This window comes from Phyllostomus hastatus, unplaced genomic scaffold (genome assembly GCF_019186645.2).
Source record: "Phyllostomus hastatus isolate PE091 unplaced genomic scaffold, TTU_PhHast_1.1 phas_scaffold_21, whole genome shotgun sequence".
NCBI lineage: Eukaryota > Metazoa > Chordata > Mammalia > Chiroptera > Phyllostomidae > Phyllostomus > Phyllostomus hastatus.
The window spans coordinates 7,299,539-7,317,744 of NW_025334017.1; the positions used below are offsets into that span (position 1 = coordinate 7,299,539).

An 18,206-nucleotide genomic window follows, 5' to 3' on the forward strand; every position below is an offset into this window, starting at 1 on the left:
CTGTAGTATACCCTGATGCCTAACTGGAATCTACTTGTATTTGGGTGCATCATGGACTTCAACAGCAGTTAATTATCCATAGATTAGCCTCACATGTTCTAGAGGGCAGGCAAAGAGGAAAATGAGAAGTTAAATAAGAGCATTAAAGCAGCTGACACACCGTGAGTGTTGCCGATATCTCTGCACTGACCTCGTGCTCGCTGCTGTCACCGGGACCAGCTCCTAAGCATTGTGTTGTCATGGCACAGGCAGCGATGGGGAAGGGCCTGCCAGTGCCTCTGGTGAAGGCAGAGCCACTCCTCTCTGAGGAAACACTTCAGTCTGCAACTGTCCTCCTGCTCCCAGCTTCCCCTGGGGGCTGCTCCTGAACCCGTGACAGTGGCTTCTACCTGCACGAGATATATTTGCTTGTTGCCTGCTGTCTGGCCTCCCAGACCCCACCTCCTGCTTGTGCCTCGTTTCCTGTCCCATCCTTGGATGTCTGTCTCACCTCAGGCCCCAGCTGCTTCCAGCCTGCCCTCTGCCACTGCTGACCAGGCTCAGTACTAGCTGCGAGATCTGAGTGGGTGAGGGGAAAGAAGGAAGCACTCTAGTGAAGGAGAAAAGCACGGCTGATAGTTCCTGTCGCCAGGGAAAGGTGGTTGACCGGTTTCCTGAGCGGAATGTAAGAAAACCACCCAAGGTGAAACAGAGGATTGATTTATTTTCGCTATTACTAATACTTTCTATTGTCAACATACACTTGATTTTAAAGTGAAAAACATATAAGCATATGGCATGAATTACTGCTGTAATGCTGCAACAATCTACCATCATATCAGAAAAATGAAAAATGCTGTGGGGAAGAGCTCTGTAATCAAACTGAGGTAATTTTCAGTAATGCGTTTTTCAAACTAATGTGCTTTCCAGTCTGAAGTCTTGTTTAAATAAATGAATATATTTAAATAGATAGGACTATCTTTCCACAGCACTTTTTTTGAAAGCATAATTTTAAGGGAGCTTGGGCACATGTGGCTAATATGTTAATCTTTAAATTGTTTCAGTATATAAATAATGTGTTAACATGCAGCAAAGTGGATTGTTCTGATCAGAAGACAGGGCCATTTTTCCCATGAATTAAAAAAAATTTAGATTCTAGTGACAATTTTAAAACACACTATATTGCTTTTCCCCCATAAGAAACCTATTTTACCATCCTGCTCATGTTGTCACAATCATTACAGAAATTAGCTTTGTAAAATGTTGAGTGCTCAACAGGAAGCATTAGAATGGGATTTTAATGACAACGAAGAATTTGCTATTATTGTCCTGTGGTGTGTTTGAGTGGGTACACACTCCGGTGGAAACAGGTGTCCCGAATTATCAGTTGTACTACAGTATGGTTAAGATCACGAAATGAAAAAAAAATAAAGTGTGTATTTCAACACAGCTAAAAACTTCTACTACACTTGCTGAGACTGGTAATATATGCTGGGCTTATTTAAATCACGAAAATTGCCGTAATTAAACTTCTCTGTAAATCAGACTTGTGTAAGAGTCAGAATTCTCCTATAATTAACTTATCTGTGGAAGTAATCAGACAATAACTGCTGGTGTATTTTAGGAACCATGAACACGACTGTAGCTGTTGAACATAATGACTATAATAAATCTTTAACAGCAGTTATCTCATAACCTCTTTTCACAGCTGCAAGGGTGGGAGGGAGACTACTTTTTTCAAAGCTTTTCCCTGAGTTGACTTAAGTGTGCTATTGCTACATTGCTCTTCTGCAATCTGGGGAAATTACAAAGCTGAAGTGCGTGGACTGAACTAACCCACCAGCCCGTGCTACATCTAAGTGGGCTAGTGGTGCTAATAATGAGGAATGGATAGTGTCTTAGGGACTGCCTAAAACAATGAACTGAGGCTCCTCCAATAGGCAGCTAAAAGAATGAGGTCCTACACATACTGACCATAAAGTAATGAAGTTCAAAGCAGTGGTGACTCGACTGAACTTGTGCATGAATAGAAATGATCCTAGAGATGCAATAATTGAAGCTTGATGGCAGGTGTTTTCACAGCCAGAGGCTACACTTGGTATCTCAGTGAGGTAAATAAATGAGAGAAGGACGTGTCACACTTCCCCACTTCCAAAGCCATCTGAATCAAAGTTGCTCAATGTTTTTGTACATATTGCTTATTTTATAGCAGAAAAATACATGAAAGCAAGCAGGTATTGTTGGGCCCGTCCAAAGTGCTATAACAAACCAGAGAATACCATTCTCTTTGTGTTTATTCACAAACTGGCTTACCCCAGTAATCATGCTTCTGTACAGCATTATACATGAAGTTCAGAGATAAAGAACAAACTGGGAAAATATTTTTACAATATGAAAACCAAGGGATTAAAATTAGTAATACAAATGAAACCAGTGAGAGCCAAAAAGACATAAATAAAGGAGTTTATTCTTGAGAGACTGTTTCGTTTCTACATTGGATAAGACTTTGGACCTGGCTGGGTAGCTCAGTTGGTTGGAGCACCATCCCATACACCAAAAAATTGCAGGTTCGATTTCTGGTCAGGGCATGTACTTAGGTTGCTGGTTTGATCCCTAGTTGAAGTGCGAATGAGAGACAACTGATTGATGTTTCGCTCTCTCTATAATCAGTAATGAAAAAAAAAAATCCTCAGGTGAAAATTAAAAAAAAAAAATAGTGAGTTGGTGGTTTTCTTATCTGGCAGTGCTCCCCAAACACCACAAGTCAGGCAGTGAGAACTGTGTCCTCTCCCCTGAGAAGGACAGCACTCAGAGTAACAAAGCAAAGGGAAATTTCAAGGGGAAATTCTGGAAGCAGGAGAGCCGCAGAAGGGCTGAGACCCAAAATCTTAGTGTAAACTCTACCCAAATCCCTGGCTGACTACTAACTTTCTCTCCTCACAGGGAGGCCCCAGGAGCCTAGTGAGACAGCGGGCAGAGACTCAAGGGGATGGAGTGGTTTATACAGTTGACCCTTGAACATCACAGGTCTGAACAGCACAGGTCCACTTATACACAGAGTTTTAAAATAAATTCCTGTACTGTTTCTAATCCACAGTTGGGAGTTTGCGGCTGCAGAGGACTGGCTATATCCTTGTTCTATGCCTTTATTATAGGGAATTTGAGCATCTGTGGGCTTTGGGCTCCATCAGGATCATGGCCCTGAAGATACCAAAAGACAACTAAGTGGGAAGTTAAAAGTTAAATGTAGATTTTCAGCTGTGCAGGGGGTTGGCCCCACTAACCCCCATGTTGTTCAAGAGTCAACTGCATATGACTCCCAAACAACTACCCCCAACTTAGTAGCTCACAACAACCACAAACATTTGCCATCTTACATGAGTTCCTTCCTACAGAGAACGACCCCAAGCGCTGTGTGTGCACTCTCATGGCATGGCAGGTGGTTTCTGTAGAGGGTGTAATCCAAAGGCTAACAAGACAGAAGCTGCAACATCTTTTATGACCTAACCTTGAAGTCACATCCTGCCATTTCTGTCATGTCCTACAGGTGACACAGGTCAGCCCTGTGCAGTGGAGACCGTACTACACAGCGGCATGAGTGCTAGAAGGAAGGAATCCCTGGGGCCTCCTGGAGGCTAACTACTGTAGAAATCTACCTTTGAAAAGCGGAACTGCTTTAGTGACCTTTGCAAGTTTGTTGTCTTCTCAATACATACACAGGTTGGGTAGCAGAAAATACTGGCTTGAAGTAGAAGACAGCGGAGCCTGAGGCAGGCAAAGCAACCAAAACTTTAGATGGGAAGTCCCAGAAGCAAGTCCCAAAACCTGAGTGTGAGCTCTGCCCAAATCTATAACAGACCATTGAACCATGCAGACAGCACAGCCAGGATTAAGGAAAACAAACAAACAAACAAACAAACACCAGCAGTTAGAAACCAACCAACCTGAGCACAGGCAGTACCACTTCACACTGCGGAGGAAACAAATTTTTCAGCTTCAGACAAGTGAACTGTCTACTAGACAAGAATCCTCAGAAACAAAGCAAAATTAATATCAGAGTTGCTACAACAAACTCTACAACCAATTCAGCTTTTGATAAAAAATTACTAGACATGAAAATAGCAGGAACATCCTCATCCACACTCAATGAAAAAGTAGTCAATATCGTGGGCATCTGAGCATGCCCAGAAACTGGCTTTATTAGAAAAACTCTTCAAATCAGTGCTTATAAATGAGTACAAAGAATTAGAGAAAAACATAATGCTAAGGAATGAACAGATATTGAATCTCAACAGCACAATAGATACCACAAAAAAGCAACAGGAATCTATGGCTGAAAATAACTGCAACTGGAATAAAAATTTTACTACATGGGCTCAATGGAAGGTATAAAATGGCAAAAAAACAATCACTGAACTCGAAGACAGTGCAACAGAAATTATGCAATCCAAAGGAAAATGAAAATAATGAATGACGTTTCAGAAACCTGTGAATAGTATCACGCAGTCCAACAAGTAATTGGGGTATCAGAAGTAGTAGAGAGAAAGAAGAAACATTATGTGAAGAAATAATGGCTGAAAAATACATGATACACAAGATTTTTTTGTTAAAGAGAATGTATGTGAAAATAACTTGAAATGTAGTACATTGGAGACTCTTAAAGTTCACTCATACTTTGCTATTTCTGTTTGTAAACTTGACTTGCTTACCAGCTACATCTCATATTATCATCATCAGGTGAAAAGACAAGTAAAGCAAAAGGGGTTTACCACATTTTTTTTTCATATTACAACTTTTATTCAGCTCCTACTATGTCATGGTTAAGTGCCACCAGAGGCATGTGATGATTATGAATTTTTTATGTCAGCTTAGCTGGGCCACAGCACCCAGATATTTGGTCAAACATGAATGTTGTTGTGAAGGTATCTTTAGATGAGATTAACATTTAATCCACTGGCTTTGAGTAGAGCAGATTTTTTCTGTGTGTAGGTGGGCTGCATCCAATCAGTTAAAGGCCTAAAGAAAAGGGCCCCAACCCCTCCTCCCATAAGGAAGAGGAGATTTCACCTCCAAACTGCCCTTGGCCTCAGCTTCAACATCAACCCTTCCCAGGGCCCCCAGCCTGCCCACCTAACTCTGCAGATTTCGGACTTGCTAACTTCCATAATCTCATGAGCCAATTCTTTACAGTAAGTCTGACTGCATCTCTCTCTCCATGTCTCCTTCTACTTCCCTTTCTCTTTCTAGACACACACACACACACCATCTTGGTTCTATTTCTTTGGGGAACCTTGACTTACACTTTAGGTGGGGGTGAGGAGTCATGGTTCCCACCCTTAAGAAGCTTGCTGTCTAAAAATTAAGGGAAAACTTAAAATATGTGCTAAGAATCTAAAAGTGCAGGGTGTCTTGGGAGCAAAGAGGAGAAGCACATCTTTTGGTAGAATGATGGCAGTATGGTCATGGCAGGGTTCCTAGCAGAAGTCAGCCCTAAGCTCAGTTCTAGGGAACAGGAGTTTGCCAGGAGAATGTGAAGTCGGAGGCCGGGAAGAGCTCTTTGGACTGAGGGAAGCCAGAAGCTGGACCAGATCATGAGATGCTTCACAGGCTGTACTAAGGAGTCAAGTTCCTAATCCTCAGGCAACATCTCTACTTTTGCCCAAATATGTTGTATGCAGTTGTAAAAATCCCAGGAAAAGCATCGTAGAAAAAAATTTTTTAAACAAAAGAACATTTTCATTTGGCTTGATTATTGCCCTTGTTGGTTCTATCTCTATTTTCCTCACAATCACAGAAAACTGAGGAGTATTCCCATGAGAAATTAGTTGCACCGAGATTATTTACTGGCTACAAAATAGCCATTTCAGCCTTTTCTTTAAACTGCATTACAAATGTGATTTCTGTAAAAAATTTACAGTGTTTAATGGTACTTGTTTTCTGGTGCCATCTGGTGATTGCTAAGGCACAGACTGTTACTTCTGAAAGGACACAGGTACAAATACTAACCAGGAAATCTTTAAACGCCTTCTTAAAGACATTTACAAAAATATACTGTTTAAGCACATCTCCATTTGTAATGAATGTGATGGAATATTAAATATTAGTCTAAATCAAAGGAAAATTTCAGGAAAAGTCCCTGATCCAACACACACACACACACACACACACACACACACACAGAGGCATACACACAAGCCAAAACACATTTCCTTTTTTCAGACATGAGTATACTATTGTTCCTCAGAATTTTTTTAAGGCTCACAAATCTTCAAATATTGACATTTGATATCTATGAAATCAATAACATATTGCATACTTTCATATTCAACAAACTTGTTAAAGCACACCTTTTAAGTAGCACAGAACAACTTTGATTCCTCTCTCTCCTAGCCCATATCCTAGCCATTGGCAGGCCCTCCTGACTTGCCCTGTGAATATGTGCAGATCTAACCACCACTCACCACCTCTACCCACACCCTCCACCCGGCTGTCACCGTCTCTCCCCGGAATACTGCAGTCGTCTTCTGAGTGGTCTACCGGGTTCCATCCTTGCACCCCTAGAGCCAGAACCAGCCATTTAAAACTTAAGGCAGACCATATTGGTCTTCAGCTCCGACTCTCCCAGTGGCTTCCAGTCTCACTCAGTATATAAAGCCCTTCTTCAAAGGCCTTTGTGATTCAAACCTTGCAAACCCCATGATCTCACACACTCGCCTCACCCCTCATACACTTCTTGCCACTCCTCACACAGGCAAAGCAAATCTCACCTTAGGGACTATGAGCATCCTGTTCCACCATGGAGCTCTCCTCCCTTGGATGGTTGCACTGCTCACAGCTCCCTTGCATCTTCAAATGTCACTGCCCAAGAGACCTGTCTATCTATAGAGCAACCTCGCTGCCCACTGCCATTCACCACGCTCTTTCCCCAGTTTTATATTCCTTCTCACAGTTATCATTGCCTTTATATTCTAATTTTTATATCCTATTATATTCTAATCATATATCTAAGCACACAGACACACACAGACACACACACAAATACAAGTACCGTGAGAACTGGGCCTCTGTTTTTACTGTTGCAGCCCCAGTGCCTAAAACAGAGCCTGGCACAAAGTAGGTCCCCAGCATGTTACTGAGTAAATGAGCGAATACAAATAATTGTTTGATTGCGACATCTAATGAGCCATTTTTGAACTGCATTACTCTGTAGTACACATTCATGTTTAATGATCATGAAACAGAGAATATGTGGGAAGAGATGACATCCAGTGGGGAGAAACTGATATAGCAATTTTATCTAAAACAGATACAAATAATCCAATTTAATTTAAGGATCTGAAATTGCCAAGTAAGGGCCTATTTTGGGATAAACCCTATCCCAAACCCATGATTCTAAATCTAATTCTCTAAAAGAAAGGAATCCTATAATTATTAAATCTAAGTAAAAACAAAATTTTCCCACTCTTGTCAGTATTTCCTCAATATATCTGAGGGATGATATTACAAGTAGAAAATTAGGCAAACTAGTAATTCATGCTGAGACAAATTTGTAACTACCATTTAAAAACCTCCATTTCTACATTATGAAATTAAATCTATTAAAACACATTCCATTTTTTAAAAACACATTCAATTTTTTCACTACATATTCCAAAAATGAAATATTTCCCCTTTCCTCTTCCCTACCAGTTAATAGCATCAAATAAATTTGAGTAAAAAAATAAACAGATTTCCCGAAACTGACAATTTGCTCGAACAGAGTTTTCAGAGAGTCCACAGTAACATTTATTCCTGCATTTCACACTCAATAAAATACTTTAGTTACAAAGATTTTTTGGTTGGTACTGATACGAACTGTCAGTTTTATATGATGGAGAGTGATGAACCTATCTGATTCATAACTCTCTGCACTAATTCCCTCCACTCTTTCCATGAAGAAATGGCCAAGGGAGCCCAACTACACAGTACTGGAAATCTCCCTTTAAGATCAGAAGTTCTGGAGGGCAAAGCTATGCAGAGTATGCCGGGCAGTGCGCAGGGAGGCACGGCCCCCAGGATGAAGCGGAGCAGCCACACGGCTCACAATAAGGATGTGAGCAGCAGTCAAGGATGGGGTTTGCACGTGTTCACCATCTGCAGTGACTGATGCCCACAAGTTCACCCAGAAGCAAACCAGTCAGTGTGTGAATGAGAAAGACCTAATCTACACAGACACTTGCATGGGCTGCATAGGGCATCCCACTGCATGGAGAGAAACATCCAGAGCCCCTGCCGTGGTCCTTGACTTCTCCGACTGTGTTGCACACACCCTTGGGCTTATTCAGGGTGCCCACTTTAGAGCCTGTGCACAGGCTGTTCCTCCGCTCAGAGTGCTCTTAGATGAGCATTCTCACAGCCTCCTTGATCACGTAACTGTCCTCCTCAGAGACCTCCTCCCCGCACCTCCCCTCTGCCTCGCACCCTCCTGCTTTGTTTCTGTCAGAGCTCATCACTAGCTCAGTGTGTTTTTCAAAGCGTCACTGAGGCTACAGTACTGAGAAAGATTATAGAGATGAAGGTGGAAGCGAGAAGACCAGTTAGGAGGCAACTGAAATAATCCAGACAAGAGAAGGTGGTGGCTGGAACCTGAGTAGTACGGGGTGCGGGTGGCGGGAAGTAGCTGGATTCTGGGTGTGTTCTGCAGAGAACTGACAGAACTGGCTGATGGAAAGACAGGGAGGCACGAAAGAGATTCATGGGAGGGGTGGGTTGATGGGGGTCAGGAGTTCAGTTTTACACAGAAGTCTGAAATGATGATCAGAGGTCCAGTTGAGGTCGTCAGGTAGACAGCAGGTAGAGAGCTGGATATTCCAGTCTAGAGTTTGGGAAAGAGACCCAAGCTGCAGGTAAATGTGGAAATCTTTTGACAGACTGAGATATTAAAGCCATGAGGTTAGCTGAGACCATTGAGAGGGTGTGTACATAGAAACTGTCTGAGGACTGGATCCTGGGACACCCCAATGTTCGGTGGTCAAGGGGTATCCAACCAGAAAAGATGAGAAAAAGCAGAGTTCAGAGTTAAAGAAAAGCCAGGGGTACGTAGTATCTGGAAGGCCAAGTGAAGGAAGCATCTGGAGTAACGGAAGTGATGAGTTCCGTCAAAGCTGCAGATACCCTCCTCCCTGCCTTGTTTGTTTCCTAGTGCTTATCACCGTCTAACAGAGTACATCTCGAATATATCAGAAGAATGGGGACTGGGAAGGTGAGGCAGCATGGAGAGCTTCTATACACTGAAGTCAACCAACAGTTTCCACAGTGAGGAGAAAATGCAGAAACGAGCTACTTAGACATGCGTAGGGAAGTACTAGAAGAAACAGCTACAGAAAGTTGGGAAGGGGACTCATGCTCGGAGAGTAGAGGGTAGATGACTCCTGCTTTTAAGTTGTAACTTTTAAAATTATATGTCTACATAACTTTGATAAAAAATTGAAAACAACCAGTCAGAAAATAATAAAATCCGTGAGCTGGATGCCAAGTTCCCAGCCTAAGGGCTACACATTTATGGCTGGAGGCCAGCAACTCCACATACTCATTAAAGTGCTATTTACACACTGAGTGGGTTTGATCTTCTACATTATGTGGCCTGTATCATTTCAATGTACACACTGCTTTCATCACCATGAATTAAAGGCATTCCTGAAATTATAATAATGCTTAATTACTGAGGATTTTATCATTCTATTGATACTAAAAGTACACCCACTATTCTGTGATCATCCATATAATTTTTTAACTTTAAAAATAGCTCCTCACTCTAAGTTTAGGAATCTTTATGGGAGCTGAATTAAAATTGTACTGGGTTATTGAAGTTGTTAGAATGCCTTTGTAATAAACCCATTTCTGGATGGATATAACTTTGTTTGCATGCCTTTCTTTCCAACGATCTGGGGTTCCTTGAAAAAAGATAATGAGTGTTAGTAATCTTCAGACCTTTGTATCTAACACAGTTGCCAACACAGGTGACAAGAAATAACAACATTTTCTAAGTGCGTTGTCTGTGCTAGACACTGCTTTAAGCACTTCACCTGTATTTTCACTTAATTACTACTGGGAAATGGTAGTGTTATGGTTTCTGGAGTTGGCACTATTATCATTCATATACTACAGGAGAGGAAACTGAGGCACAGAGGTTATGTAATTCTCAAGGATGCATATAAAGCAAACAGCAAAACTAGCACTCGAAGCCAGGCAATCTCTCTCCAGAGCCCTGGCTCTACATGTTTATGTAGAATATCAATAAATGTTTGATGATGGAATCATCAACAGAATGAATCCAGCAGCAATTTATTATAGCTAGTGATATAAAATAAAGTCATGTTGTTTACGGATGTATATTTGATAATCTCACCTTTTTCTTTTTGTTCTGGATCATCTGTTTTCCTATTTGTTTCTGAAAAGCAAAGACAAAACAAAATGAGTATATGAAAGTCATCATTCACTATCTCAGAATGTGGGACCAGATTTAAATTAATTCAAATAGATATCATTTTAAAAATACTCCTGGGCAAACATTTCAATTTTCCAAAAATCCTGAATTCTATACACACAAAATTTGTTATAAAATATTAAGATTAGACTCCTTTGAATTAGTTATAAAAGTCACCAAGCAGCAGCTAGGTTTGAGGTGCCAGGCCACTGTTTCTCAGTTAAAAGAGAGTTGCTGTGGTTATCTTCACCCCCTCTCAGTGCCCTGTGAGTACAGAGGCAAGTTGGGGTAGGTAGAAGCCCTTGTGCAAGCTTACTCAGTATTCTGTCTCCTAAAAACGTAAGCCTGCTTTATAATGGGCACCATGTGCTTTCAAGCTCAGCAGTATGTCACCCTCCTGAGAGCACTAGTCTCATTCCTCTAAGCACTTCGCACAGAATGGGTGAGCCCCTGGGGGCCTGCACTGAGCCCAGGTGTGCTGGATGTAGCTCTCCTGCTGAGGAGCCGAGGTGGGTCTGAGAGCCCACCAGCACCAGCCTTTCACTCAGTTAATCAAGGTTAGTCTCCCTCCCAGAAATGGGGTTACCAAGCACAGTGAAACCCATCAAGAACCTGGACCCACCAACAAATATCCATCCCACAGGGACGCCAGCAGCACCATGACCTGCCTATGTGCTTATGACCAAACTCTGCATTTATAACCTCACATCTGGCTTATTGTTTAATCCACATTAGGATCTAGTGAATTTTCAAGGCAGACCAGTCGATTATAGTCCCAGCAGGTACCTGTCCAGTTGGGGGTATTTCTAGGAACAAATGCATGTGCATATGTGTTGCCGTGGGGATGGGGCAGTTTGGGAGGCATAAAAGTCACAGGCTCCATCCTTCCCCACAGCAGACATGAGGCAGCAGACAGGTGTGGGTGCAGCCCAGGTCACTCGATTTTTTGGTCCCCAGTTTCCCACATTCATTCATGTAAAACATGATTTGGAGGTGAGAAGTATGATGCAGGCTTCTGATGTAAGGAAGAGATTTTTACAGGTCAAGCATATTTCTCCTTTGAGACCTTACGGGAGAAGATGGGAACCAACTTCAAAAGCAGTGTGCCAGGCTTAGTGCTAAGCATGCCTTATGTGTCTCTTGTCCCAGACCCACTATGGGGAAAGGTCTTATTTCTCTCTCTGTGCAAAGGAGGAGGCAAAGGCTGAGAAAGTAGAGTGTCAAGGTCAGAAGTTTACATTACTTCAAAGCATATGATCTTCCCACTGTGCCCTTCTGTACCTTTCTTGAGAGAGAAATAAATTCTAGAGAAATGCAGGTCTTGACTTTGGCAGAGAGTGGGTTTTATAAATTTGACTGCCATACAGTTTTGGGCCAGTGCTACAAGGGGGTACCCAGAACATTAAAAACAAAACAACAAAAATGACTTTGATCTTACTAACTGTAACCTCTTGTCATAAAGTTAGGTGGCACATTATTTAATAGGAGGCACTGTCATAGCCATCAGGGATACAAGATTGAAGAAGTGTCCAAAACTCAAGGAGCTCTTTCAAGTGGTATCAGCAATGTCTACACAGCCCCTAGTAAGAGTTACCTGGTGCCCAAGTGTTCACTCTAGAATACTCTGAATGGCCTCAGGCTGGCAGGTGTCTCAGCCTCTCTGACCCTCAGTTTCCTTGTCTGCAAGCAGAGATAACACTCCTCTAATGGGAAAACTCAACTCCCTAACATGAAGCACTTAGTAGAGTCAGTGTAGTCAGTGAAAGTGAAGTCTGCTCATCCTTAGTTTCTTTTTTTTAATGATCCTATTTATTTTTAGACAGAGGGGAAGGGAGAGAGAAAAATAGGAGAAGAAACATTAATGTGTGGTTGTCTCTCGCACAACCCCCACTAGGGACCTGGCCTGCAACCCAGGCTTGTGCCCTGACTGGGAATCAAACCAGCGACCCTTTGATTTGCCAGCGCTCAATCTGCTGAGCTACTCCAGCCAGGGCAGCTCACCCTTAGTTTCAAGTCTTCTGAACAAAAACTTGAAAAGGATGGATACAGGGACTATGTCATTGTAACCCTGTCCCTAGGAATATAGCATAACAATAAATGTTAAACAAAATAAATGTTACCTATTAGAAATAAATTAAGAAAGAAGAAGAAAGTACTCCTTTGTGACTGTAGTCATGAAAAATGGCATAATATTCTAAAATACTAGTAAGTATAACATGAACCAATACTATGTAACAAATAAAAAACAATTCACTTCAGAATAATGACAATATAGAGAATTCTTTGCATTTTATTGCATTCAAGTAACATTCAACAGAAGACATTTACATTATTTTTAGAAAATCCATTGATGTTGCCTAGCTTGGCATATATCTGTAATGACAAGGCTCATTAATTCAGAATTAAAAAGTATCTGAAGTTGACCACAGTGTAAGGAATCTTCTATTCCAGAGTTCGAGATCATCACATACAAAAATTCAGTAGAATTTATTTTAATCATTTATCTGTTCTGTCACTCCTAAGTTTCCCCCCAAAAGATTATGGCTTTATAAAAAGTAGTGTTCTATAATATGAATTAAGAGCTTCATTAGAATTTGAGCAGCAACTCTGTATTATCCATGTCACAGCTTTAGAAAATTATTGCTTTTCTTACTAACTAATTATATGGGGTTTTGTTACACATTCGGTCAGCATACATAACTTCCTACCTTACAACTACGATCTACAATGACGAAAAAAATCTCTTTGATTTTAACCCTAAAAGCAGAAAAAATCATCTTATCATAAAAACAATGTTAACATAATCAAGAGCGATCCCCTGGCACATAAATGAAACCATTTCTATGGCTTTTTAGACAGCGCATGGTCCTTTCAAAAGGATATTGTAGCGACCTTCTTTTCTCACAGATGAATATTTCATCACAGCAACTCTTTCCGAGTCACAAATAAACCACATTAAAAATAGACAGAACTTCAGTGTAGGAGGAAAAAGGTTCGTACACTGTGAAAACGCAGCAGGCATTGGGCTCCGTGAGCGCTTCCCACAGGTGCTAACTGAGCCCGGCTGCAGACAAGCTCCTGGCCTTTCTGAGTAAGAGCACTGCACCCTCGGTGCTGGGAGGGCATTACTGAATTAGCCAAAGGCAGGACAACCTTGAAGTTACACACCAGGGATCTGTACAGGTTGGCTAAAATTTCAGCAAGTACTGACTGGACAGCTATTACAGGATCAATATGAGGCGCCAAAAGGCGTTTTGGCGTGATGAAACTGGTCATTCCTTTCCTCTAGGCCCTAACAAGGGATTTATTTTCCCCTCATTTTGAAAAATAAATTAATCATAATAATTTAAATCTCTCACTGAAATATTATTTTTTCCTATCTAATGAGCTAAAAGCTATAAGAATATCAAATTTTGAGTTTTACCCTGAATACTTGAAGCTAATGTAGATTTTCTTTTTTAAGGATATCAGTGCAGATATACACAACTCAAATCTTCACAGCTACTAAGGACCTCTATTAGTGCTCTCAAGGGCGCTAAGGCCAGGTAGCCCTAACGGATTAAATCCTGTTTAACACAGTTTGCACATCAGTACAGCATAGTTAGTGTTAATTCCTCATAATATATATTAAAACCCTGCCAAGGCAACTGCCACTACATCATCAATATAATTATTAAATGTTGCCTGCAAAACACAAATTAATACAGGTAAGACTAAAAGATGTGTCACAAAAAAATGATAAAAATAAGAAGAAAAGAAATATAATGGAGTCACTACTGCTATCAAAAAAGGACATGCAGGAATGTAACATTACATGTAACTTTTGTTTTCATAAAAAAAATACACTGAAATGCCAGTGGACTATGATTCACTCAAAACAGCTTTAGTGTTCACTCCCAAAGATCTTGGTCTGCTCAGTAATTACTTCACAAGATCTATCACAGCCATCTTTTGGAGCGTTTGGTTAGGCTGGTCCTCCTGGGGTAGTGGGGGCAGTCTGTTTGAAGCTTTAAGTATCTGCAAAAATAAGGGGAAATCTAAATTAAAGGACCAACCAGACATAGACTGTGAAACCGTTTCATTTTCTTTCTACTTTTAAAAGCACACCAACAGAAGTAAATGCTTTTTTTACTTTTGTGTTGTTTTGTTTTTTTTTTTAGGGGCAACTTGATAAAAGAATGATTAACTACCTAGCGAAGTTCCAGTGATAACTTGCAAAGCTGTTGATGAAAATTTAAGGCTCCTTAGAGCATCTGAGAATTAAAACTGAATTTAAGAATTTCAACCTTTTGAGAAAAACAAGCATTAATTTCTTTCTTCTATCAATGATTCCACTGTGTTAAAAAAATAATAGAGAAAAAATCTAATATGGTATTTGAAAAACAAATATAGAAAGGATTTTCAAGGAGCAACTGGATACTGGATGCTGCAGTTTCAATATATTGCTTTAATAATTTTATGCTAATTTGCAATATAATTGACAATATAAATGGTCGGTTAAAAAAAGCCTACACAAAATTTAAAAAGAACTAAAATTCATTCCTGTCCAACTTTTTACAAATACTTTCTCATTCCAAACTTCAGTATTAGAATCATTTTACTCTCACAGCATTAAATTTATGTTACAGTTAGAGCAGAAAATGAGCAGATATGCATAAAGGCCCAGCCACTCGATTCACTTTCTAAAGCTGGGTTATAATTCCTCCTTCCTCATTTATCCAAACATTCATTCATCTATCTACATAGTATGTATACATATATGTGTGTGTAACCAGAAATTTTTGTCTAAGCAGAATAATTTGGTGCTAATGTGAAGTAAATAGAAATTATATGTAGACTTTCATATATCCAATGAAATGAGTGTTTATGTTCACTAAAAGGTAGACACAAGAATATTCAGAGCAGCTTTCTTCAGAAGAGCCAAAAATGGGAAGCATTCACTACAGCCATCAACATAAAATAGGTTTTTTAAAATGTAGTATATTTATAGTGTTTAGCAATGAATAAAACCAAAATTTTACATAACAAAGAAGATGAAAATCAAAGACAGGATGTTGAACAATAGAAACTAGTCACAAAAAAAATACACACACACACACACACATATATTTGTGTGAGTTTACTTATAGCTCTATTTAATTAAATTCAAAAGTAGGCAAACCGATCTATAATGGTAGAGGTGAGAACAGCAGTTACCTGTGGTGGGGGTGTTACTGAGAGCAGGGAAGAGGGAGAGATTTCTGGGGTAGTGGGTTCAAGGATGTTTATACATATACAAGTTTATCAAAGAAATTCATCAACATGTGCACACTTGTCTGTGTAAATTATGCAATAGAAAAAGTTTTAAAAATGAGTTTGACTTTAGGTTTTCTTAGAATATATCCATTAGGTAGACTATGAGAGGAATAAGCCTTTCTGTAACATGTGCAATTAAAAATACCTTGAGACTATGGGAAATTGTTCAAAGTATAATGATGAGTGAAAAAAAAACAAAGAAAAAGCTCAGTTATAATTTTGAACTAAAAAATATGTTTCTAAATATTTAAAGGTGACTCCACCCACAAGCAGTCCACCAGGCTGCAAACACAACATCCCCCAAACCAGGCCAGTCATCTCTCCATGACTGTTTCTTCCTGCCTTCTCTGTCTCCATCAAGAGTCCGCTGTGCGTCCACTCAAGTCAGAAACACAGGAGTCATCCCCTACTCTGACCCGTAAATCGGCCCCCTCTCCCATCAAATTATTTCCAACTCTGAGTTCTATGAAATCAATCTCCCTCTCCACTGCTTCTACTGCATTTGCATATTAATATGCCTGCCCCTTATTAGTCTTCTTTCAGGACAGATCTTTTCAAATCTGGATTCGATCACATGACTCCTCTGCCTGGAATTTTTCAGTAGCTTCCTGTCACTTTTAAACCCATCTTCAGAGTTTTAATCATGTGAAACTCTCCATGCAGTGACGTCTGCCTGGTTTTTCACTGTGTCTTTCTATGCCTCATGTGGCACACCATCTGGTCTTGGTTCTGCAGGTTCTTCTTGCCCTGTTTCCCCTCCACCAGACCCCTGTCATGTCTATCAGCACCTCAAAACTAAGCTCTATCACAGCACATGGGAGGTGTTACCTCACTCCCTCATCCCAAAATGCTGGGTTGGGTGTCCCTCCCTCTGTGTGCTGCACTGTGTTGGACTCTGAGAAGTTAGTGCCATCGTACTGGTTGTTTTTACTCAGGTGTAGTCCACAGGACTATGAACCACTACGAAGCAGGGACTATATTGTTGATCATGTGCCTTTACTGCCCAGTGCAGGGCCTACACCATAATAGCTGCTCAATTTGTACTTCTTGAATTAATGAATGATCAACTCAGTAACAATAATATGCACATTAGGCACTTTTTATACAAGCTAAGACCACTCTGGCTGCCATCCTAAAGCTTGTTATGGGCCTTACTGGTCAGTGTTAGACAATGTGGCCAACAGGAGAGGCATGAGTAAATGTTCTGGAACAATGCCCTGGGGTGAATCCCTCACCACTGCTGCAGCACTAGACAGGTGACGAATTTCAAATGTAACAAATGGATTGGTCATCTCCATTTTGCAAAGACAGCAGCAGCAGAACCACAGGAAACAATGATGCTCACAGACCTCCACTGTGAATAATATGATCAAAAATCACAAAGTATAAAATTAACCTTTTTTCCTGGCATTGAATGACAGAAAAGTCTTGATGTAATCAGTTAGTCAAATGATCATAAAGTATCATTTGGCAGGAAACTTTACTCTGATAAATTTCCCCAGTGATGCCTTCATAAATCATTCTTCAATTTGGGTTACATATGTTCAAGCTGTCATATTGCTAAAAATATGCTATATAATTTCAAGTAAAAATATGAGTTTGAGGAGAAAGGTGAAAATCTAACAAGCAGCAGGGATTTAAAAATCAATTTTTAAAAGTTGGCTTTTCAAATAATTGATTTTTAATATCAGAATGATTAATTCTTAGTGTTGACTTTTTATATCCTTGTCAGCAAAGCACGTAAACATTTACAAATATAAACAAGAGATAGCAAAATTTAAACTACTGGACAAATTACTTTTTTTCTACAATGAATCATAATTAATCATCAACATTCCTGAGTCCTAACATAAACTAATATATAAAGAAAAAAATGCCACAACACATCTTTAGTTTTATCAGACCAAAATAACCCTCGAAACTCATTGGCTTAGACTTCCGGTCAAGATGGTGGCATAAGCAGACATAGCTCGCCTCTTTGCACAATCTCAACAAAATTACAACTAAAATATAGAACGACCATCACTCAGAACCATCAGAAATCACGTTGAATGGAAGTCTCACAACTACAGAATTAAAGAAAGCACATCCATCCAGACTAGTAGGAGGAGCACAGATGTGGAATGAGCCGGTTTTACACTATGCATGATAGATAACAATTCAGGAGGGATATTTTGTGAACAAGGAGTCCCTGCCACACAACGGGCCCCCCATCACAGGATTCCAGTGCCAAGAAGATATGTCCCCTCAACTTCTGGCTGCAAAACCCAGTGGGGATTGAATCAGTGGAAGTGACTTCTAGAGCACCAAGCAGTTCCTCTTAAAGAACCCACACACTGACTAACCCACTCAGACTAATTGTCTCTGAGCTCCAGCACCAGGGTTGCAGCTTGAAAAGCACCAGTGGCATACAGGGAGGAACTGAGGTGTCTGGCATCAAGGTGAGCAGATGCCATTGTCTCTTTTC

General features: G+C 40.3%; 1 protein-coding gene across 3 annotated transcripts in view; it reads right to left on the reverse strand.

Moving 5' to 3' along the window:
* The window catches only part of ASPH (aspartate beta-hydroxylase), a 200,603-nt gene that overhangs the window by 92,539 nt on the left and 89,858 nt on the right, over positions 1-18,206 (reverse strand). For all 3 annotated transcript variants that reach the window (XM_045861467.1, XM_045861466.1, XM_045861468.1), the window contains one exon: positions 10,367-10,408. In XM_045861467.1, coding sequence (XP_045717423.1) covers positions 10,367-10,408 — 42 coding nt within the window. The remainder of the gene's footprint in view (positions 1-10,366; positions 10,409-18,206) is intronic.